The sequence below is a fragment of the Carettochelys insculpta genome, chromosome 8 (assembly GCF_033958435.1).
Source record: "Carettochelys insculpta isolate YL-2023 chromosome 8, ASM3395843v1, whole genome shotgun sequence".
NCBI lineage: Eukaryota > Metazoa > Chordata > Testudines > Carettochelyidae > Carettochelys > Carettochelys insculpta.
In genome coordinates, this window is record NC_134144.1 from 12,773,101 (window position 1) to 12,796,960 (window position 23,860).

The window sequence follows — 23,860 nt, forward strand, 5'->3', positions numbered from 1 at the left end:
ATAATGTAAGTGACACATTAATGTTTTAGCCTTGTAACTCAGGAAATTGGGAATACTATTTGAGTTAGGTTTTCACCTGGATCCCAGTGACATTTACACAGTTCAGTAAACTACTACACTGTGATTATCAGTTTCTGCTGAAAAACGACTCAGAAATGACATCCTGATTAAATGGCATTTGATAAGAGTACATCTGACTTTTACTGAAACTATTAATCTCTCAACATCTTTGATAACTAAATACCAATTCTCTAGTCAGCAAGATTAGTTGATTACTAGAAGTATTTTTGACAACATTGTGATTGAGACATTTATCATATTCATTTATAGTACATCATGCAACATACACAGTCAATGTAAAATCAACATCTGTAATTAATGAGAGGTTTAGTCTCCATCCGGCATATTGCCAGTTTAGTAAATGTACTGCAATGCACAGAGGAAAGCAGCTTTCCTTTTGACATGCAAGGTAACAAGGGGTTTTGTTCCTAATTTGCCTTCCACTCTGGACTGAAAATGTACCTATTAGTCTTTCAAAGCACTTCTCTTTTTTCAAAGGGAACTTTTTGTTCACACCTAATAAACTGCTATACTGTAAGTTTCAGAAGAAAAATAAGATCTAGTTGTTTAGCTTAAAACAAAACCAGAAAACCCCTGCAACTTCAAGCCCTCAAAGCAAAAGGTTAATTCTACATAAACAACTAGCCAAGCTAAACTCATATTTACCTTGTTTTACAAGCTGTATGTTTCCTTCCCGTGGTTTTTCCCAAAGTCCATAGCAGGTGCTGCCTTTCATACACAAAATTGTGCCATTCTCCTGAGAGATGCGACTCTCACTGATTCCGGGGTCCTGTTGATATGGGTCTTTAAATGCACACAAGCGCTCCTCACTCTGAGTAGCTTGAGAAGAAAAGAGAACAAGAAAAAATCAATTTCTAGATTTTAAGTAATTTTTCATAAAAACATCTGCATATATCATAATCAGTCCACTAGGTCTTGACACCCAATGCACATGAAATGCTGGATGCAGTGCACCTCCTTTTCGAGGCATGCTGGCCTGCCACCTGTAGGAGTGCTGCCTCTGGAAACTCCTGAGAACTGGGGCAGGGTGGAGGGTCTCCAGCACCCAGAACATGGCTCTGTCCTCACTCCATCCTCAGGGCTTACTCTCACTTTGACCTCTCTCACCCGCCCCTGACCTCAGAGGACCCTGTGCCCACTGCTTGCTTTTTTCCCCACTTTGGAGGAGGCTGAGGGGCTTGGGGGAAAGAGGTGAAGAAGAGGCAGAGTGGGGGCTGGACCGCAGGGGAAGAGGCCTAGCAGCAGTAGAGCATGGGACGGGCTTTGGGGGGGGAGGAGGCTGAGCAAGGGCAGGGCCATGGTCTGGGTGCTGGTGACTTCCCACTCCCTCCCCCGCCTTCTAGGGAGCTTCTGACATCCACTCACCCCAAATGTGAGAGTCATGCATTGACTATAGCATTGCCCATTCCATTTTTATCTTGTCTCTGCTCTTCCACAAACCTATTCCATTGGGACCCCCCTCTTCTCCAGCATCACACCTATTGCAGCCTCCGCACAACACATTTAGTAAAGAGCACCCAGAAAGAGCATTAGTAGCAGAGTGAAAGTGATACCATCCTGCCCAGGACTTATAGGAAAATGAACACTGACAGGAGCATCAGCACAATCCTCTCCTGTGGCGTTCACCACAGGAAAATTATAAAAGTTCAGCAAGAAAAGAGAATGAAACTCTGTGGTCCCATGCCAAATTCTCTCTTAATATTAGATAATGTTTTGTACTAGTTTCTGTTTATACCATCATCACTTTCACAAAGGCATGGTTCACGATACTACACATATATCACACTTTCATCAGGAACTGAAGAGCAGAGCAGTCACAGATGCAACTGACATCAGTGGGAATTGAGCTTTGAACTACTGTTACAATTGCAACAAGTTCTGTACGGGTATGTCATGTGACATGCCAATGGAAAGGTTAGGATTTGCTAAGTTCTATTATTTTTTCTATGTTTCTATGCATGTACTGTCTTTGTGCCTGAAGTTATGGATGTAGGCTACATACCTTTATCTTAAACTTATGTTGTATTGTTAGGTGACACCTGTCAGACAAAATTTAGATAAGGGCTAGATCGCTATATTTTGATGGCCTACGGAGGATACTCACTCTTACAACAGGTCACTAAAAAAAAAAAAAAACCCACTCATCCTACCCAGATAGCTCTTCACAAGGATGCCTTGCACACCCAGGAGCCAACGTCCATATCCTGCGATTCAGTAACACATAGGTGCAAGCAATATGCTCTTGTGACTCTGGACTCCAGCTTGGGTCAATACATTTTGACACATATGGCAGAGAATATAAAAAGACACCCGAGATGGCTCCATGTTGCCTCTTCCCTGCACTAATTCTCCAGACTTTGGATTTGCAACTATAAGGGACAACTTGAACTACAGACTGAAGACCCCCCAATCTGTGGAAGTTACCCAAGAGATTTTACAAGCCAACAGTCTATTCCACCACTGCTAAAACTTGATAAGTAGTCTGCAATCATTTGTATGTGTATGCTCTATTACCTATTTTTAGCTCTCCCTTTATCAATAAATCTTGAATTAGTTTACTAAAGACTGGCTGGTAGTGTGACACTGGGATTATATCTGAGATTCACACTGACCCAGGGATGTGTGTGATCATTTGTGATTACAAAGAACCTCACACATGTTGAGATGGACTCTATATTACACTGAGTTGCCTGGATAAGAGCTGAGGACTGGAATACCAAAAGGGATCTCTGTTGGGCTGCTGATTAGTCAGTATCGTACTACAGAAGTTCTTTCACTACTGATTTGGTGACTTTAAATTGTACAACGAACTCTGTCATGTTTCTCATCTGTTCTGAGGGTGGCACTCTCAGTGTGGCCCAGTCCAGCCCAGGCACCTAGTCATATCAAGCACCAGAAAATGCAGAACACTCAACTAATGACCCTGATTCACCCCAAGAATAGGTCCACCCCATGCACTGAACAGGTAAAGAGTCCTGTGGGAAAAGGCATAAACATTTATATAAACATGAATAAAGATGTATCATAGGGCATACTAGCATTGCACAGGCAACAGTAAATTTGTCATTTCCTAACTAGAGGGCTTGACATGGGACTCTTAATAATGTTCTTTCTAGCATGAGGGTTTTTTGCATACAATACTTTCGATTTAAAAAAATTGAAAATACAGGAAATCCATCATACTGTATTCTTTTGACAACCATGTGGGTCAGAGTGTGAATCTTTAGATTCACCACGCATACTTCAGCTGAGTAACTGATAGTAGTAATAGGCTGTCATCCACTACATAGGCCAGAAATAGAAAAAGATAGGATACTTTGCCAGTAAGAATCACAGGTATCTGTTGACAACAGCAGAATGGTGAGACTCAGGAATTTTTCTTGGAGCCATTCTAAACTCTGAAGGGGGGTGGTGTATATAGCAGGCACAGTCTCTTCTGTCCATTTCCCCCCAAAACGTGACCCACTTCTGCCTCATCTTCCAAGCTATTCCTGACCCAATTCCATCTCTTCACCCAGCTTAGCTCCTCATACCAATCCCACACTTCATACTTTGCCAGTCCTGGCCTTCAATTACCAAGCTTCTCATCCCCGTTCCAGGCTCCTTGCCCAATAATTTTAGTTTAACCCCTGTAAACTACCATCATAACCTTAAGCTCACCCCTTCCAGTCTCCTTGTCCAGCAAGTCCCTGTTCTGCTCCTCTTGGCTTCTGACTTCCATCTGTTCCACCCTCACACAGGTTCACCATCCCCATTTCCTCTCCAGGCTCACCAGCCAATCGTCATGATCCCTCAATAGCTCTGTTCTCCCTCTATGACTCCTTGACCCAAACCCCCACCTTGCTCCAGCTCACAGTCAGATCTGACTCCCTCTATCTCACCTTTTTTCCTGCACCCCACTGGTTGTCAGTCTCAGTTTCCTTAGCCAGACACTCCTAGTCTCTCCGCAGCTTCTCATCCTCCCTCCCAACAACTCCCAGTACAGTTTCTTTGCCCAGCCAATCCAAGTCTCCTTCCCTTAGATGCCAATCTTGTAATTCATCTAGTCCCAGTCTCATCCTCTGGGTTCCAGTTTCCACACACAACCAGCACCAGGTCCTTAGCTCCCAGTCTAAGAAGTCTTGCTCAACCAGCCCTTGGCTCCTCTTCTCACTTCATTGTCTCACACATACTGACTTTCATGCTTTGAGCTCCTCACGTACATCCCCTCGCACAGCCAGTTCCAGTCTCCCCTTCCCAGCTCTTAGTCTCAATTCTACTCTCCTCCTCCTGCAGGTCTGGCTCTTGTCCCATCTTCATTTGAATTAGACAGCTTCTTCCTCCATGAAGCTTTGGGAAGCGGTGGTGGTGGCTGTGTTTATTAAAAGCACAGGAAAAAGAACTTGTGACCTCAGTACACGGGCCTGGAGTGCTCGCAGCAGCCCACAGCCACCAATGAAGAAAAGTTCTGCTCAGGCCTGTGCTGGAGTGTCCACCATGTGGACAGAATCTTCAGAAATTAGTTACTAAGATCTTATTAGTCTCTACTGAATGTGTTAGCAGCCATTTTAAAAAGTGCAGAAGTTAGCCAAATAGCAGATTTTCACAGGGAAAGCAAATGATATATCCTTTACACAAAGATCACAAACCCCTCCCAAATTTCAAGTACCTGCTCTGAAGAATGCGGCTGTTATAATGTCTAATTTATTTTAGCATGGGGAAAACAACATATTTTCATTAGCTTTGCTCCTTAGAGACAGCTGTACCATTTGACAGATTTTTTAATTTTAATCCAGCCCACAACAGACAATCATCATGAAAAATTTTGTCCAAAATGGTTAAAATTTGGCAAAATTATAAGCAACTGAAAATAAGGTCTTCTAATGGGAAATGCTAGACAATCAAATGGCAGTTTTACCAGCCTTGCCTGTAACAGTGTTCAGCTACCAGACAAGACCCGAACTAGAGAGTTCTACAATGGCTACAACCACACCTTAAATGAAGTTTACTGTAACAGGAATATCCAAGCCATGGTAAAAGACAGAAAATTCAGTTGGCTAATATTTCATATATATCCTTTTCATTTCAAGTGAGGATAGCTGATCATATTGCTGAGGACAGAAAGGTCCTATATAATCAACTAGCATATGCTGCTGTGACAAGTACTTGCCAGTCACATGCAGTAGTTTTATTCACAGGAACAGATGCTTCACGCCTAGAATACTCAGCTGTCCTGCATTCTCTGTTCTGTGACATGAGACTGGCCAAGGAAATAAACGGATGAAAAGATGGTATAGTACTATCATATCCAAACTGGAGCTAATTACGTTGTTGAAAAGGAAGATCAGAAAACTATCCCAGAAAACTCTGAACTGCATGACTTTCAAGAGTGAACGGAAGGACTCACGCACTCTTGAGAAATGTTACCTGCTCCTAGGGATATCCTGTAGACTTTAAACTTAGTTCCATATGGTAATTGTATATAGCTAGCATCTCAAGAGGGACAAAGTACTTTTTCTACCTGCCCAAGTCGCAGCTATGTAGCACCTTTAATAATCAGCCTTTACTGTGCAAAAGTTTAAAATATGTGGCTGACAATTAAGCCACTCAGGTTTTATTTTCTTATGAAACAATTCATTGTGTCTAGTTTAAGGAAGTGGCTAATTTACATTAAGTAAATCAAGAAAAACTACTAGTGTGGTTTATATGACTGAAAGGCTATTTTTTTGCTTTCTTCACAGAAATTTATATATTTTTATTTGCATTGTGCTAACATCTAGTCTCAGCTAGGTTTGGGCCTCCATTGTGCTTTGCATTAAACTTAGTAAAGGAAAGCTGTTTAATGCAGGGATTGTCAATCTAAAAAGTAAATATATTCTCTCATACAAATATCATACTGGGGAATAAAAAGCAGCTACGAAAAATGTCAGCACCAAGAAACTGTAATAGAGGAACAAGCGCCTATTTTCACAAGGAGTGACCAACTGAGAGGTGACTGTACTAATCTTACTAATATTCTGTGTGACTGGATTTCCCTCTTCAAATTTTGTATTGCTCCCTCCTTCAACTCAAAGGGATAAATCAGATTAGAGTTCAGAGCTGGCTTAAGCAGGAAATGAAGCTAGGACTAAGATAACACTGCCACAGTTACTCCATCAAAACAACTAGGAGAACCCTGGGGGATTAACACAGTGAGATGCTAAAGACCAAAAAATCTTGACAGATTAAAACAGTCCCATTTCCCTTCCTACCAGAAACAACTGTTCAGAACACAGAACTTAATTCAGAAACCGTGAGAAAAGAAGGAGCTGCAGGCAGTCAGTCTGTCTCTAAGTAGGGACTAAACATCTAAATGTGGAGCAGCTAAAAGACCAGGATCCAGACCTCTTCCTGTGGTATTTTTAATGCATGTTTTTGAATGCTGTCTTCCTCATGTTAATATGAAACAATATTGTTTGAAAAATCTGTATGGTCACTGTGCATTAGCTACTATTATAATTCTTGTAGAAAAATCAACAGCAGCATCCGAAATGGCAGTTGCAACTGCTGAAGTAGTCCTGATTGGTACTCAATGTAACTCAGATCCCTGTCCAAGAACAGGAGAATTGCAGACTCCCTCCCAAGAGTGGTGAAGAACAGGCATGATGGTGCATTTCATGATATCCAAAAAGGGGTTGACAAAATGGCAGCAGCTTCCTCCCTCACAGCTGCCAGGGACAGGCGCCAAGCAAGCTAGGGCCCTCACACCTCCATGGGTACATTTCTGGCTCTCTCGGCCCATCACTGGAAAGAGGGCTGAGTGGGCAAAGGAAGGAGTAGGCCACTGCCACCTCCTACGCAGGGCTCTTACAGCCAGATGCCACACTACACTGACCAGCAACCCAGAGCAGCCGCCTTCAGCCACTTAAGCAGCATCTCTATCCGCACTTGGCCCAAAGTGCCAGGGACAGAGGAAAGAAGAGTACAGTGGAGAAAGAGAGTGTGTAGGTAATTGTGGTGGAGTGAACAGAGCGCACTGATCACTGGGCTGAGTACAGGATGGGATGGGTTGCTGAGGAAGGTGCCAAGAGCATGTTTCCTGGTCTCTGTTCAACTGGAACCAGGTCAGGCCCTAAAGCATGTGTCCCCCTCCTCAGTGGCCTCAGCTCTTCAGAAGCCGGCAGGACTGGCTGCCCTGGCCCAAGGACGTGAGACTCAAAGTTCTTCCCAGAACAGTCATGTGTCTCCTGTCAACACAATTTCCACTTCTCAGAAAGGCACAGTACTGAATTTAATGGGAGAGCGTTTTGCCATCAATTGATCACATCTTTATATGACCGACTAATACCCACTGCATTGATCACAGCAGCACCAATTTAGTCGGTAGTGAAGACAAGCCCTATGAATCCTAATGTGGAAGAGAACTGGAGTGAAAAATACAAGTTGAATCTCCCTAGTCCGGCACCCCAGGACCTGACAGGTTCTGAACAAGGGATTTACTGGAGAAGTGACTGCCAGCCCTACTGCTCCAAGCTGCTGACCCTTCCAGTTCCGCAGCACACTGGGACTCTGCTCCCTCTTCTGCCAGAGTGCCACAGCTCCACTTCCTAGGGGCTCTAATGCTGGCCCCCCAATCTGCTCACCAAGGCTCCACTCTTCCTTGGTCTAGCAATGCTCCTAGACTCAGCTCACCGTTTTCCCCCCACCAAAAGTGCTCCAGCCCCAGAGTACTTCCACAGTTATAACTATGCCAGACTGGGATGTTGCCAGATTGGACAAGTCTGCATTACAGAGGTATAACCTGTATTAAACAAACAAGAGACTTAAAAGAATCAGAGTAGTGGAGAAGAAAAATGTTTAGGAAGTTACTAACCTGAACACAAGGGAAGAAGCAAATGTAAAAGCTGTTTTGAGTTCCGATTTATATCATACTTCTTCATGCTTCATATGGCGTGCATATTGCAATATACCAAAAATGTGAGCACTCATATTTAATGCAAAGGTAATTGGGAATATTTCATTCACATTATTTCATGCCCAAATACATATTTATATTAAAGAAAGTTATTTGGATTTATTCGGCTTTCACTTTGCAAAGTAGCAGTTTAAAATACTCATCAATTACGTAAAACCATCTTGTGAATCTGAACCAGTGCCAAAACTCCAGTTACTGGCAAAACTAATCTCTCTCTATTTCAAAATGATAAAGCGACTGAGAACGCAGACAGCTTTAAATCCCTTTTCTTCATTACAAATGCTGCTGAACTAAAATAGAATCAAACGCTAGAAGACACAAGCCCCTGTTGTTCTCTAAATCTGGATACTTTTTAGTCCTTCAGACTCTCATATCCATCTTTACGAAAGTGATTATTTGGAAGTCTGTATTTCTACCCCCCTCTAAGTGCAGTCTGCACACTGTCCTGCCTATCAGACCTGATAGAAATGCTAGCTTTTTTGAAAAATAGGATTTCTGTGCACTGGTATGTATCTTATTGGCTATTTAAAGTATCAAAAGGTCAACTAGTTACAGGTGAAGAACAGCTAAATGTTACAGAATGGACTGGTAAAGCAGCAAAAACTTCTCTCTTTAGTTATGTCTTCACTGTAGAACTAACTGAAGTTACCAACATATATTTAACATATCTCAAAAATTAGCCTAGATCAAGTGAGAGCAGTCACACCATGAAATAAAACTCAAGTGCACAGTGTTTGGATTTCTGCACAAAGTTAGCGTGTCAGCAATTGACAAATTTTATACTTACAAACTGTAACCCTCATCTCCTGATAAGTCAGCAAACTCATATTTTCCTACAGAATATAAAACTTACTGGTTATCTGATTTTAAAAATTGATTTTGCATGCATTTTCTGCAATGCCCAAATGCAAATCGCTGACTTTGGCATCATCTTACTACCACAAACTTCTTGTAGCCTTTTTTTTTTTTTTACATTTCTGCTTCTATTTAACTTTATTTTTTCCTAAACAACTTACATTTTTGTCAATTTGATACAAAAGTCTGATACTAACTTTTTCACACTTCCTGTGTTATACTTCTGCGTTCATTTTATGGACACATTTGTGTGTGGTATGTCCAGTCCATTGCCTACCTATAAAAAGCGGAATAAGAACAACCCGAGAAATTAGAGACCAGTCAATTTAACTTCTGTGCCAGGAAAGATAACGGAGCAAGTTATTAAGGAATTCATCTGCAACTGTCTGGAAGAAAATAAGGTCATAGGTAACAACCAGTATGGATTTGTAAAGAATAAATCATGCCAAACCAAATCTGTTATCTTTGATAGGATAACAAGACTAGCAGATAAGGGAGAAGTGGTGGACCTGGTATATCTAGACTTTCGTAAGGCATTTGATATGGCCACGTGTGATCTTACCAATAAGCTGGGCAAATACAACTTAGATGAGGCTACAAGACAAGAGAAGTCATTCTTCTGCTCTACTCCGCATTCATTAGGTCTCAACTGAAGTATCGTGTCCAGTTTGGGGCACGACATTTCAAGAAAGATGTAGAGAAATTGGAGAAGGTCGAGAGAAGAGTAACAAGAGTGATGAAGGGGCTAGAGAACATGAGCTATGAGGGAAGACTGGAAGAATTAGTCTTGTTTAGTTTAGAAAAGGGAAGATCTAAAGGGGACATGATAGCAGTTTACAAGTACCTAAAAGTGTGTTACAAGGAGAAGGGAGAAAAATTGGGCTCCTTGCCTTCTGAGGATAGGACAAGAAGCAATGGACTTAAACTACAGCAAGGTAGGTTTAGGCTCAACAGTAGGAAAAGCTTCCTAACTGTCAGAGTGGTTAAACATTGGGATAAATTGCCTAAGAAGGTTGTGGAATCTCTGTCACCGGAGATATTTGAAGAGCAGGTTAGATAGACATGTATCAGGCATGGTCTAGACTAGTAGTCAGCAAACTTTCTGAGGCAGAGTGCCAAAATTTGACCTTTTGACATCTACGTATGGTCTGAGTGCTGGTGATACTTTTAGAAGTCACTAACAGTCCTACTTACAACAGCTTTATTAATAAAGATGCAGAGCTTTATTGTTTCGGTCTTTAAATCTCCAGCCAGCTGAGTTTTTTAAATATCTAAAATTGTCTAGGATTTTAATACAGGTTAAACCTCTCTTATCCCAGATCCTCTGGTCTGGCAACATCCATAGTCCAGCAGGACCACAGATGTCACTGAACTAGGGAGCCCCAGCCACAGAGGTTGCCTGGAGAGAGGCTCCACCTCCCACACTAATTGTCTGGAACTCCTGGATTCAGAGCAGTGGGGGTGGGCAGTGTTTGGGACTGTGTCTCCAAAAAGTCTCTCCAGAACACTTCTTCTTGCTGATGTTCCCCCTGCGGGGGCAGGGACAGTGCTTCAGGGAGATAAGCATCTCCCACTTCACCCAGCCTCCTCCTGCTCCGAAAACCCCAACCTGTTCGTACATCTCCTCCTGCTCAGCCTCTCCCTCCTGCACCCTGCTCCTCCTCAGACCCCAACCCTCAGCCAGTTCCTGCATCTTCCCTTCTACCCAGACCTCTCACTTCCAACCTGCTCCACCCAAACCCTCCAAAACCAGCCCATTCCTGCACCCTCCCTCCCAGCCAGAACCCACAGCCCCACCCCCAGCCCAGTGGGGCAGGGGAGAGAAAGAAGCCTGCAGTAGGTTCTTCAGGGCTCATAACAGCAGACTGCAGAGGGGCTCTGGCCCTAGCCCCATGCCACAGAGGGACTCTGGCCCCACAGGAGGTCCGGGGGGCCTCAGCCCCACACCATACAGGGTTCTGTCCCTGGCCCTGTGATGTGGCAGGGGCTCCAGGTTGGGCTCTGCCCCCATTCTGCAGAGGGCTCCAGCCCCACAGCAGGGGCTGTCCCAGTAGGGCTACAGCCCCAGTTCTGCAATGCAATGGCCCCAGTATCCAACTTCCCTGCCCCCCCACCACTCCAATGCCAGCCCCACCATGCACCTGAGCAAGGCCACGGCTGGCAGCAGTGTCCCAAAGGGGGAGCAAATGAAGGTAGACAGCCCGGAGCTGCTTTTTTAAAAGCTGCAGTGTGGTGGTGGAATGCCATTCTGTAGCATTCCACCACAGAGGGGAAAAAGCACTGAAGCTATGTATGTAATACGAGTTGAACCTCTCTCGGCCAGCACTCTCGGGACCTGACTGGTGCCAAAAGAGAGAATTTTCCAGACAACAGGAGGTCAATATTTTCTAGCACATTACCAACACTTCAAGCACTTACTGGGCTCTTAGAAGACATTTAGGGGTAAAATACAGGTCAACAGCAGCAGGAAATACTGAGAGCCAGGATTGGTAGCTGTAAACAAATTTTATGGGACGACAGGAAACTGAGCCACACCTACAATAAGTGGTCGTCCAGCTAATTAAAATCGTGCTGATTACGGAGTTTCCCAGATGAGAGAGATCTGGATTTTAGAGGTTCAACCTGTATTAAGTTAATAGAGAAAAAAAGAGCCTAACTGAGTATTACTAACTCTGGACTATACTCTTGTCTTCTGTAAAAATCTTAGGGCTTAGTTCAACTTCGGCTTTTTACAGCAAGTAAAGTTGTTGAAGTACTATTTGTGTCTGTGGGCAATTTACGCATGACATAGCTTTCAACTGTATTTTTATGGTTTTGAGTTGTACAACATCGTCCCACAGCAACCCTAATTATTTATATCATTGTTTTATATTTGAATAATATACAATTGCATCCATACATAACTGTGTCCATACCTGCCCTAAAAACCTGAAAATTTTGTTTTGATTGTGGGGTCTAAGATTACGTGACAGACCATCTAAGGATCTCCTAGCACCACAGAACATTTCTGGACACAGCTACCTCTGGAGGTCTGTGAAGCATTTTACTTTTGCATGGCTCTGTACATGTCCATCCAATCCAGCCTGAGGTGAAGGCAAAGCCCTGCAGAACTAAAGAACTTCACAAGGCGGCAGGAACTGCAGGAGAGCAATTGAGTAAGTACAATAGTAATGCAATAACTTTAAACACAGCTTTAAGTCTTTCCTACTCCCACCTCCGCCCTATCCTTGCCAAGGCTTGTCAAATAAGCCTTTTTGAAACCTCTTGGAAAAGACAAAGTTAGTATCAGAAGTGACATGTTTGGAGAGGTTCACATGCACCTCCCCAGCACCAAGCCCCCACCTCCACTTACTGTCAGCACCAAGCAACACCTGATAAGTTCAGAGGTAGTCTGCAGCCTGAGAGCAATGCGAGCTTCCTAGCTCACACTGCTCTCAGGCCTGGCCAATCCAGGGGGAGGTGGACTGCTCCTGTACTCACCAGAAGTAGTGCAACACATCCTCACAAAGAAGCAGGTGGGGGCAGAGTGGGGAGCCCCCATATGCTTGAACAGCTGACTCCCAATTTTCTGGCTCTAGCAGGAGCAGGGGAAGTGCATGAATCAGCAGGAACATGGCACTGCAACAGCGCAGGGAAAGAAGGGGAGGAGTATAGGTGCTGGGCTCTATTGCCCCAGTGCATAAGAGGCATGTGGGAGATGGGGCAAACGGGGTGGGGGGCTGCAGGCCATATGCAGAGCTCCAGTGGGCCACAGTTTGCCCACCATTGCTTTATGTACCACCCCACCTTTGGGTTCTCAGCCTACAGAGAAGCGCATGACTCCCACAGCCAGCTGCTCTAAGGGGAATGCTGGGCTGGACCAGGCCGGGAAGCTGGCAGAGGGAGCTGCTAGCCAAGAATCATCCAAATAAACGCCTCCCAGCCAGAACCAGCTCCTGGCATCCTAGCCCCTGCCTCTTCCACAATCCTCTGTACCCCTCCTGTGCCCCAGCCCCATGTAACCCAAATCCTCTGGACTCCTGCACCTATACTCCCTCTCAGACCCTGCAACCCAATTTCCTGCCCTAGGTCACAACCCAAACCCCTGCAACCCTGCCCAAATCACAAACTCCTCTCAGGCCTTGCACCCGCTCCTCTACTTCTCTCCTCCAGGCAAGACTCCTCTCCCGCACCCTGAGTCCTCTGCCCTAAGTAACAACCCCGTCTTTCACCCAATCTCCCACCTTGAACCCACAACCCCTCTTCCACTCCAGTCTCTTATACCAAGCTCTCTTCTGCACCCATTCTCTATCCCAGACCACACACCTCTCTTAATATCATGGAAGAGTGCACTCACTCCTTGACAACTTACCAAATTCTTGAAAAGACACCCGCCAGCCCCGATCAAAAAAGTACTGCCCACGACTGTCCTATATTATATTTTGTTAATGACTCCAGGTATATTGGATTCACAGCACTGTTGACTCAAACAAATCCTCTTACAATTTCAAGTCAAAATATTAATGGTTTCAGTGAAGATGTACCAATGTGATCTCAACCATTTTCCCTTTAGGGATGTGAATGTGTTTATACAGAAACACTTAACGTTAGCCTTGCAAAACAAAAATGTACCAGCTCATTTACAAAAATTGTTTCACCTATTCCTTACAATTATGTTCGATAAAGCAAAAACTAGAGCCTTTACCCATCTGGGCAGACAGAATTTTTGAAAAGTGGAAATTTTTCTATTGAAAGTTGTCGACGAAAACATGTTTTAACATGAGTTCTAATATACACACAATATGTTTCAAGCAATTACTACTGGAAAATAGCATGCTTAATGCACCAAAAAAGGATATTACGAGAGCGGTGTAAGGGTGTTAGGGCCCAATTTCCATGACCTCTCAATAGGATTTGGGGACTTAACTCTTCCAGTTCCCTTTGAAAATCCTAGCTTAAATTTAATCCCTGGAAATCATGAAGCAATACTTGTGCATAAGTTAAACCAAAAGGGTACTATATCAGCTTTTTTTAAAAAAAAAAAAAAAAAAAAAAAATCTATGTATGTACATACAAGCATAGTACTGTTTTGTAGTTATGCCAAACCAGAAATAAATTAGAATATGAGCCGCACAAAGATTTCCAGTGGCTGTTGTACATTCACTGGAGCTGAAAAAGACTTAATTCCTTATCTCTGCCATGGACTGGAGTCCAAGGACATTTTCTGGATATGACTGCCCAGCCTCCGTTTATCTGAGCTGTCACAGGCAAAATATTTGCAAAAGTATTTGCAAAAACTATACAAGAAGCCTTACAGCACAAGACACAAGCAAAACAGTGGTATCTTTCCTGAAACACAGATGTGACAAACTTCATGTAGAAACTCTTATGATACAGGCAGTCCCTGACCTACAAACATCGACTTATGACTTATGACCATTTGTACTTAGGACCAACCTCCAGCACAACCCCCCCATGCACCCCAGTCACCTCCCTTAGCAGGTGGCTCCAGCTGCATGTGGGGGGGTTTCCCCCAGCTCCAACCCCTGTGCCCCCCCCGCTCACCTGGGTCCCAACCCTCCCCCACCCAGACTCAACACCTACAGACCTGGACCTCAGCACTGCGTGGCCCAAGATCATCATGCACAGGGCTCCAACCTGCCCGCCGCTCAATCCTGCCTCTACTCAGCTCAACCGCCCCACCAGCAGACCCATGCCCCTCTGCCTCCTGGCACGTGTTGGGCTGTCAGCCACCAGTGTGTGTGGGGCTCGGGCTGTCAGCCACTGCAGGTACATAAGGCTCTATCCCTCCAGCTAACCCTCCATCCCCGGTTCACCCCATTCCATTCAACCCCACCAATCCTCCCAGGCCCCAGCTCCCAACTCCTGCTGCCCAGGGCCCCAGCTTACAACCCCCTACCCACCACTCCTGCAGCCCCAGCTCCAACCCCCATCCCAACCCGCTGGTGCCTGCGTCCAACCCCCTGCAAGCCCCAGCTCAACTGCACTCTCCCACCACGCCGCTGCCCTAATCCACCCCAGGCTTAACCACCCTGCCGCCTTCCAGGGCCCCAACCCAGGGCCCCAACCCAAGCCCTCCCTGACTTACGCGAAATTCAAGGTAAGAGACAGTTGCGTACCTCGAGAGATTACAGTACAAGGTTATTTCCAACATACAACCAAATCGAGTTACGACCAGGTGTTTGGAACATAACCCATTTGTAAGTCTATATAAATGTAAGTATACATAAATGGGAAGGGTGAGTTATAGGGAATGTGTTATAACATCAATTGAATTTATCAAAGGCATTCCCACCAGACTTATTATCAAGTCGCTCTTCCTCAAGCCTTCAACGCCTTTAAATTAGTCAAAGGCAGACATTTACATACACATGTAACTTATCAACTGACAATACATTCCATCATTATGACTGACAAGAAAATGTCCTATTCTAGAGAACAGTGTACTAGTTTCAACAGTACACGCTGTTTTTATCTTTGTGGGCAATAGCCTTGTTACTTTGAAATCCTGAGGGAACTATGACTAGAGCAGAAGGCAGCAAGCAGCCTGCCTCCCAGCAACATGCAATACTGCAAGCACATCAAACCTGTCCACTCTTAACTCAGAGAACACTCCGTCAATTACCAGGTAGTTATCTTCGCTGCATTTAATGATTGTGCCCCACAGTCAGGGATCAAGACTATGGTCCATAAACTTCACTCCATTGGCACAATAAAATTCACTGCAAGGTGACAGGTTACTATGCAGAGAATGGTGTGTTATCAGGGACTGGTCCAAGACTCTGAAATGAATTGCTGCAAAAACTTAAAACTACTGTTGCCCTTGGTACTTCGTGTTCCAAGAGAAAAAAGTTTCATTAATAAGAACATACAGCTCAAGGGTTGGTGCGGGGGGGATGACCAACAACAACCCCTCTCCCACTCAAAGGGAGAAGTTGTTTCATGCATCCTAAGAAGGCATTCAGACACTACACCCATGAGCTGTGTCTACACATGCACGCTACTTCGAAGTAGCGGCACTAACTTCGAAATAGCGCCCGTCGCGGCTACACGCGTCGGGCGCTCTTTCGAAGTTAACTTCGACGTTAGGCGGCGAGACGTCGAAGTCGCTAACCTCATGAAGGGATCGGAATAGCGCCCTACTTCAACGTTCAACGTCGAAGTAGGGACCGTGTAGACGATCTGCGTCCCGCAACGTCGAAATTGCCCGGTCCTCCATGGCGGCCATCAGCTGGGGGGTTGAGAGATGCTCTCTCTCCAGCCCCTGTGGGGCTCTATGGTCATCGTGGGCAGCAGCCCTTAGCCCAGGGCTTCTGGCTGCTGCTGCCGCAGCTGGGGATCCATGCTGCAGGCACAGGGTCTGCAACCAGTTGTCCGCTCTGTGGATCTTGTGTTGTTTAGTGCAACTGTGTCTGGGAGGGGCCCTTTAAGGGAGCGGCCTGCTGTTGAGTCCGCCCTGTGACCCTGTCTGCAGCTGTGCCTGGCACCCTTATTTCGATGTGTGCTACTTTGGCGTGTAGACGTACCCTCGCAGCGCCTATTTCGATGTGGTGCCGCGCAACGTCGAAGTTGAACATCGACGCTGCCAGCCCTGGAGGACGTGTAGACGTTATTCATCGAAATAGCCTATTTCGATGTTGCTACATCAAAATAAGCTATTTCGATGTTGGCTTCACGTGTAGATGTAGCCACGGAGAGGTACAAAAATCTAAATAAAGGAGATAGTTTGTAGAGTAAATAATATTTACAGGATGCTTGTTACAAGAATCAACAGTGAACTGCCATTTAATAACACTGCCATTTAAATTCATTAGGATTCAAAATAAACGATCATTAAGCTAAGTGTTATCGTTGTCATGTTTCCCTGACTTAGTTTCAATCTGTCTACAGATTTATGAGGACAGCACTGTATTATTTAAACTCTGTACAGCTTCTCTCTTCACCACACTCCTGTTATAAGGACTGATCTCCTCACAGATTGCACACCTGTCGTATCAAGAGAATGCAGGGTCAACAGATAATCTAGAAAGCATGACCAGGAATTCATTTTACACCGTGGAAGATTATGTTACTCAAGAAAGTCTGGCTGTTGTAGTATTGATCTAATAGTAAGGAAATATTACATCTTTACATTGTGCCGGTTATGGGAGAATAATCAAAAGAAAACGAGTGATTCTGCCTGATTGATATTGGGGGGTGGTATTAAGAAAAGCCACAATATTTAAAAGGTTCTCTACTACTCTGATATTTACACTGACATTTTATTGTTTTCAAAAAGTGTCAGATTAAAAGAAAAATTATTAATTTAAAACCACAGATTGAGACTAGTCTTTTAAAACTTCATTTTCCCCAGAAAACTAGTTTGAAACAAATTTCAGAATTTCTAAAATTGTATTTATGCAAATACATATTAACATAGCAAAGATACATAATGTATGCATGTATTTTTAAATTTGCTGCTTTGTCAAACACTATTGCAATACTGAATATGCTGCTATAAATGTACAATACAGTGGATATTCCAGATAAAACTTACATGCAAACACAACAGCTCTTCCTTGTTTTTGACAAATCTGCATTATAAAAACCTTGTTGTGGAAAATCTCTTAACCTCTAAAACTGAATTACTTAAACATGGTTATAAACAAAATATTTTCTAGTTGACTAATTTACAAATTCATCAGATGCCAAGAGAACTTCGGTTTGTTTGTTTGTTTGTTTTTTTTAAAAACAGTGTTAGTCTCATGTGGCAGTTTTTTGCTAGGGTTGTACTTACACAATAGTTTATTAGCAGAGGGGAAAACACACTAATGTCCACTGAATGTATATTTTACAGTATCTTATTTTAATTGTGCTAGTTTATGCTACAATACTCAGCTCACTAATTTAAAGGGTCAGACAGATGACCTCTGAGATAAACTAATACTTCAATCAAAGTATCAACAAACCAGATGCCTGGATATCATTACAAACAATTATCAACCACTGTAGATGGCTGGTTTAGTCGGAAAGCATTCTGAGGAATCTTAATGTTTTCAGAGATGAGGCTAGACTAGTCTGAGGGTAATTAAAAATGCATTGTACATCAACAAATGGAAATGAAGTAAAATATTCTCTTATAGATCTTCTAGTAATTTATTTTACATTATAAAATAAAGAAGTAAAAATATCATGGTGGGGTGCTGGACTCTGCATACTTAACCTTAAAGCAAGTTTCCCCATTAATCTGATTTTTCAAACTTCCCTCAGATTCACTAGAATCATATGCCTCATCAGATTCTGGGCTAGAATCCTGTAAAGACTGAGACATATTAAACAAGAAATTTGGAAGACACGGTTTGTTTAAAATGTTTTGTCATTCACATCTCAAAAATTGTGTGTTTTGAGCTCATACTCTCTGAAAATAAAATAATTTCAGGATTCACTTATTCCATAGTATTGAACAAATAATTGTGCCTTGAATGTTTAGGGTGAATTAGAAAGTAGAGGACAACTACATTCAAAAGAGGAATACATGTGTATTATACATATACATCATACACAACACACAGAAGTGCCAGTGAGTTCAAGGGAGCTTACTCCAAAATTAGGTGCACTTTGCACAGATACTCTTAGCTGTTTGGCAACTTGAAATCAGATCTGCAGCCTTGCTGAAAAAATGTAAAGAATGTTTATTGAAATTCTGTGGTTTATGGAATTGAAAAGAACAACTATTCAAAATCATTTTCAATGTTGTTTTGGGATCCCATTTAGGGGTAAGACACACTGTCTATCTGCCACAACTTCAGCATCATCCAATGATACATTTAGTAGCAGTGCTGCAAATAAACAGACCGTCAAGTATTACAAGAAAGCAAAACTTTTCCATCATCCAGTAGGATGAAACTCTCTCATCTGGCAACGATAAACCAGCATGATTTTAGTGAGCTAGATGACCATGTATTAGGTATGTGGCCAAGTCTTCCCATGGTCCCATAAAGTTTGTTGCCAGCCACCAGTCCTGACTTTCATTGTTCTGTGCTACTATTTAGTGCTGTTTACCCCTATACTACTTCTAACAGCTTAGTAAGGAGTGAAAGTGTTGGTAATGTTTCTAAACAATACTGACATCCTGTGGTCTGGCAAATTCTCTCATCCAGCACCAGTCAGGTTCTGAAGGTGCTGGATTAGAGAAGTTCAACTTGTACCAAGACCATGGATTCATCTGTAGTAAGGAAAAGCAAATAGCAAAAGACACAATAGATTAAAGTTGCTTGGTTCATTTATGCCACAAATTCTCCTTTTCAGATTGTTAACAAACACTTTCAATGACATTGTTAAGTCCTTAAAAGCAGGCTACGCTTTACCCAGTAGAGCAGAAATTCATGGAAGAGTCCTAGATACAGTGTAGGAGAAGGAACTTGAACAGCGACGATGAGAAGACGCTTAGAAGAACAAAAAATGGAAGGCTGCTCCTCAATAACATATGACTACAGTGTCCATTAAGTGCATCTGTTATAGTCAAAGACTTAAGTATGTTTTCTCCAGGAGTAAAAGCAAATGTTCCTGAAGTCACAAAATATTTCCGTAACCACCATCTTGCTTCAGCGTCAGTGAAGAGAACAGCAGGATCCAAACTCATTCTCACTCAAAATGTCCGATGGAATTCTGTGGTTGATTGTTTTGAACAATTAAAAATTGGTCTACCCTCATAAAACTTTGTGAAGAAAATGGCAATTAAACAAACAGAAGTATATCATCCAAAGTAGCTAACATGGGACTGAAGAGGAGCAGGGAGGATATGGTCAGTATACTGAAGCCTATTATCCATAGTCTTAAACTCCAGGAATTGCTGCTGCATTGCTGATGCAGTCAACATTTGAAAGGCATGTCAAGAGAAGTATCTCACCAGAAAATTAAACTAAAGGCAATAAAGAAGCAAATGACTCGAGCAGTAACTCCACCTCATTTTCTTGCAAACATTCTCAACCCCAGACATACAAGTAGATGCCTAATTTCTGAAGATAATGGTGATGATGACATGGCATGGACATCTCAAAATCACTCCTCAGTAGTAATAAATTTCAGAGCTACAGTGAAACAATATGATAACAAGTTTAGTGATGATGTTTGGAACAAAATCACCCTGCTGAATTGGTGAAAACCATTAGCCAGGCACCTTGAAAGAGAGTTCCATCAGTTGCTAAGCCAACTTTTTACAGCAGCGGCTTCCTCTGCAGAGAGAATATTTTCATTGTTTGGAATTATTCATACAATATTTAAAAGATTTACTGGGAGGAAAGGCAGGAAAACTCATTTCTGTTTCAGTCTCTGAATTAAAATGACAATGGGAGGGGGGAAGATGAAAGCTAACTGTAAAAGATTTAAGGACACCATACATTTAGTGTTCTGAGGACTTCTGTTACAGTTAAGAAAATCTGCAAGAGAGAGTAAGGACAGCCAGCAACTCAGGAGAATGCTGCTCCCCAGGGCTAGGGAGGGCAGCCCCATGGCAGATGGTTTTGGCAGGGCATTCAGCCCCAGCTGGGGGAGGCAACCCCATGGAAGCCAGTCCTGCTTTGTCAGCCCCAGCTGTGAAACTGGCCCCAGAAGGGCAGTTGGCCCGAATACCAGTTAACAAATGTGCCCGTTACCCGAGTGCTGGATAACACATCTTTTACTGTAACATGTTTTAATGAACAAATTTAGACAACTGTTTAAGAAATAGGTTAAGTAGTAACAGTGGGAATGATTTAAAATCACCTTGATTTAATTAAATTCACTCGGCCGTAAAATGGAGTCCTTGGCCATCCAGTCAACAAAGTTCATGACGCTTTTTGCAGGGTTACTTATTATTGACTGATCCAATGTCATTTGAAATGAAATACAGAGCCCTGGGAGACCTGAAAGATAAAATGGATAGCATCGTCTTGGCTGACATTCCATCTCAGAAGCAGATGCTGAGCTTGGAGTGTTTGCTGCCTAATGAAGAGTCTACTGCTGGGAAAGGGCACAGGAGCAGAGTTAGGTCACTCAGTAATTACACATACAGCTTTCAGAAAAAAATTATGCAAGGGAGGCTGATAATATCTGACCCTTCTCTGGTTTGCTTGGTCTCTCACCTTATGGAGAGTTCAAGGTCTCTATATTGCCCATATACGATCTGTAAGAGCTGAAGCACCCCGTTTTCAGATGCAATACCTCCATAATGGAAGTAAGAGAATCTTGTCCTAATCCCATCCGCAGCCCCTTGTCTACAAAGAGATCCCTCTCCCAGGCATGTTTGCAGTAACTAGTCATTCCATTTCCAAGTTGAGAAAAGGCACCTTGAACGCTCCAAGTTTCTTCTACCTAAGAACGTGTGCGCTTTTCCCCATGATATCAAGCTGAACGATTATGCAACTGAAGGCTGCTAAGAAGCACTAAACACAGTTCATTTACATCAGTGTTTCCCCAAGTGTGGTACGTGTACTACTGCTGGCACGCAAAAGGATTTCAAGGAGGTACACAGCAGAAAATAAATTACTAAAAAACAGGAGATAAGCACCGGGACTGGCAGAGGGAATTACATGACTGTTTAAAGTTTGGGAAACACTGATTTACACCCTTCTTTAGTCTTGTTTTTTTTTTTTTAAATTTACTACACACTCCTGAATGAATTCTGCACCCTTATACACATACAGAATTCATGTCCCCTGAAGAAAACAGTTTCTGCTGGAGGAGCACTGGAATTATATCTTTCATCCACCCAGAGCTGCTGTGGTAACACAAGAGAGGGCAGTCTGTCTGTGGAGAGGAAAGAAGGGAGGAAAATTTCCTCCAAGTGCTTTGGACATGAGGCCCAGTGAGGAGGCACAGGATTTGTGGGGAAGAGAATACAGAGCCAGGGGCTAAATGGGAATAGGGGTTGAGCACCACAGAGAGAAAGGGAGAAGGGGATGCAGAAACACTTGGACAGAGTGGGGAGTGGCTTTGGGAGGAAATAGGGGCAGATGAGAATGGAGGCAAATATTCCTGACTCAATGGGAGAAGCTAGGAGTCAGCCAGGGTCTACATGGAGGAAGTTCCCCAACCATCTCCCCACCCCAAAAAATGCGCTGCCCAATAACCTTCCACCTTACCTCCCTCTTTCTCCCTCAACTTGACCATTATCCCCGATTCCTATCCACCCAAGCCTTTGTACTGCTTCTAGCAATACAGAAATACATTTCTGCGCTGTAATTTAAATGAAATATTACTTAATATTCGGTATTAATATGCCTAATAAAGAATCTATTCGTTTAAAAAAATCCTGACTATGTACTTGTTGACAGGTATTTTGAAATAAATAACTGAAAATAACTGAAACTGGAATAATTATATTGGATTTTGAAAAATAAAATATGCACAATACTAAAATATTCACAAAATATTTTAAATTACAATTTTATAAAATTATAAGTTTTTAATCCCCTCCCCCCACAGCATTAACTATGACTTTTTCTAGTATCTTGCCTGTTTTTAAGGGATACGTAAATATCACAATTGCATATTACTAAGGTAGAGCAGAAGAGGAGTAACGTAACTTGTATGCTTTTGAAAATTCTACCCAACAGCAGTATTGTTCATTAACTAGGAAGTCTTTTTTATATAAAATTATTTCAATAAACTACCCTAAAAACAGCCTAATTAAAACCCACACAATGAGGAAAATTTAAGTAAGTTTCCAATCTCTACAGTTTTTTTTTTTAAAATATATTGTTCCGTACCTTACATCGCTTTCTGTTAGAACACACACATCTTAATATCACCTGGAAACTATAATGCAAAACTGGGAATAACAAAATCAACTGCAAGTGCAACACAAGGTTTTATACTTCAAGAGGAAAATAAAACTTGCACAAAGGAAAAAAAAAATCTGCATCTGACTATTCCATGAAATGGAGGGAGACCAAAAAGTCTAAGAAATCCCAGCAAGAGAAATTTGCAGCCTTCCACATTCAGTAACATCAAGAAAGTAAAACCACTCAAAGGAAAAGACATTTCAGACAAAGCTTTTATTTACGCATTACTAAGAGCTCTCTAAACACAAAAAGCTAACTTAAAAAAAGGACAATCCTGACAAAACCATCAACAGCCCAATTTCAAAAATCAGCCACAGAGCAAAGGATAAAAGGTGGGGTGGGGGGGAAGACAACACAAAAATTAAACAGAAAGATTTAAAAATCTGAGGTATTCTATAGGAAAGATTATGGGTATTTTTAAATATCACAGTAGAGTGCAAATAAAAAGCACAGGTATTATAGCTTCCAAAATTCCTGTTCAAATAAAGAACTTCATGAAAAGGCACCTGAGAATTGTACAGGAAGAATGGCCATTTGCAGGAATCTTTATTCACACTGAATATCATTTAATCACAAAGGTAATGTCATTAAAATAAGAAGGTCCTTTTTCATTTTGTAAACACCCTTGAAAGTGTGATTGAAGACTCTGGCCTATGGAATTCAAATCAATAACACGGTTTAATTTAAGCTAACAGGTGGAGAGGGCAAGCGAGTGTCTCTTATAACACTGTAGAAGTTATTTTATACAGTATAAGCCCAAAATATGCGCACTCAAATTGTGTTAATCTCAGGTTAATGCGACTCAGTGGCTGGTGCCTGGCTCTGGGCTGCCCAGCACTCAGGGGAGCTGGGAAACTGATTAGTGCAGCAGTGCTGGTCAGTTTCCTGGCTCCAGTGAGTAGCTGGCAGGCAGGCACCAGGCACCAGCTCCCCGCCATTCTTGGCTGCCGCCACTGATAAGAGTGGCTGCCACCCCTGACAGGAGCAGGGAAACCACTCCTGTCAGAAGCAGCAGCCGGCTGTCGCCATCCCTGACAGGAGAAGTTTCCCCACTCCTCTCAGGGGCTATGAGAGTCAGGCTGCCACTCCTGACAAGAGTGGTTTCACAGTTCCTATCAGGGATGGCAGCCTGACTCTTGGCTGCCACCACTGACAGGAGCTGCGAAACTGACCAGCACAGCAGCGCTGG

General features: G+C 42.9%; 1 protein-coding gene across 3 annotated transcripts in view; it reads right to left on the reverse strand.

Moving 5' to 3' along the window:
• Positions 1 to 23,860, reverse strand: part of BMPR2 (bone morphogenetic protein receptor type 2) — a 154,743-nt gene that overhangs the window by 76,943 nt on the left and 53,940 nt on the right. For 2 of the 3 annotated variants that reach the window (XR_012646430.1, XM_075001702.1), the window contains exon 2: positions 727 to 900. Coding sequence is in view for 2 of the 3 variants with exons in the window: in XM_075001702.1 (XP_074857803.1) it covers positions 727 to 900 (174 nt within the window). In the remaining variant the exon portion in view is untranslated. Of the gene's footprint in view, positions 1 to 726; positions 901 to 20,611; positions 20,752 to 23,860 lie in introns of all 3 variants that reach the window. The other variant, XM_075001703.1, reaches the window with a different exon arrangement.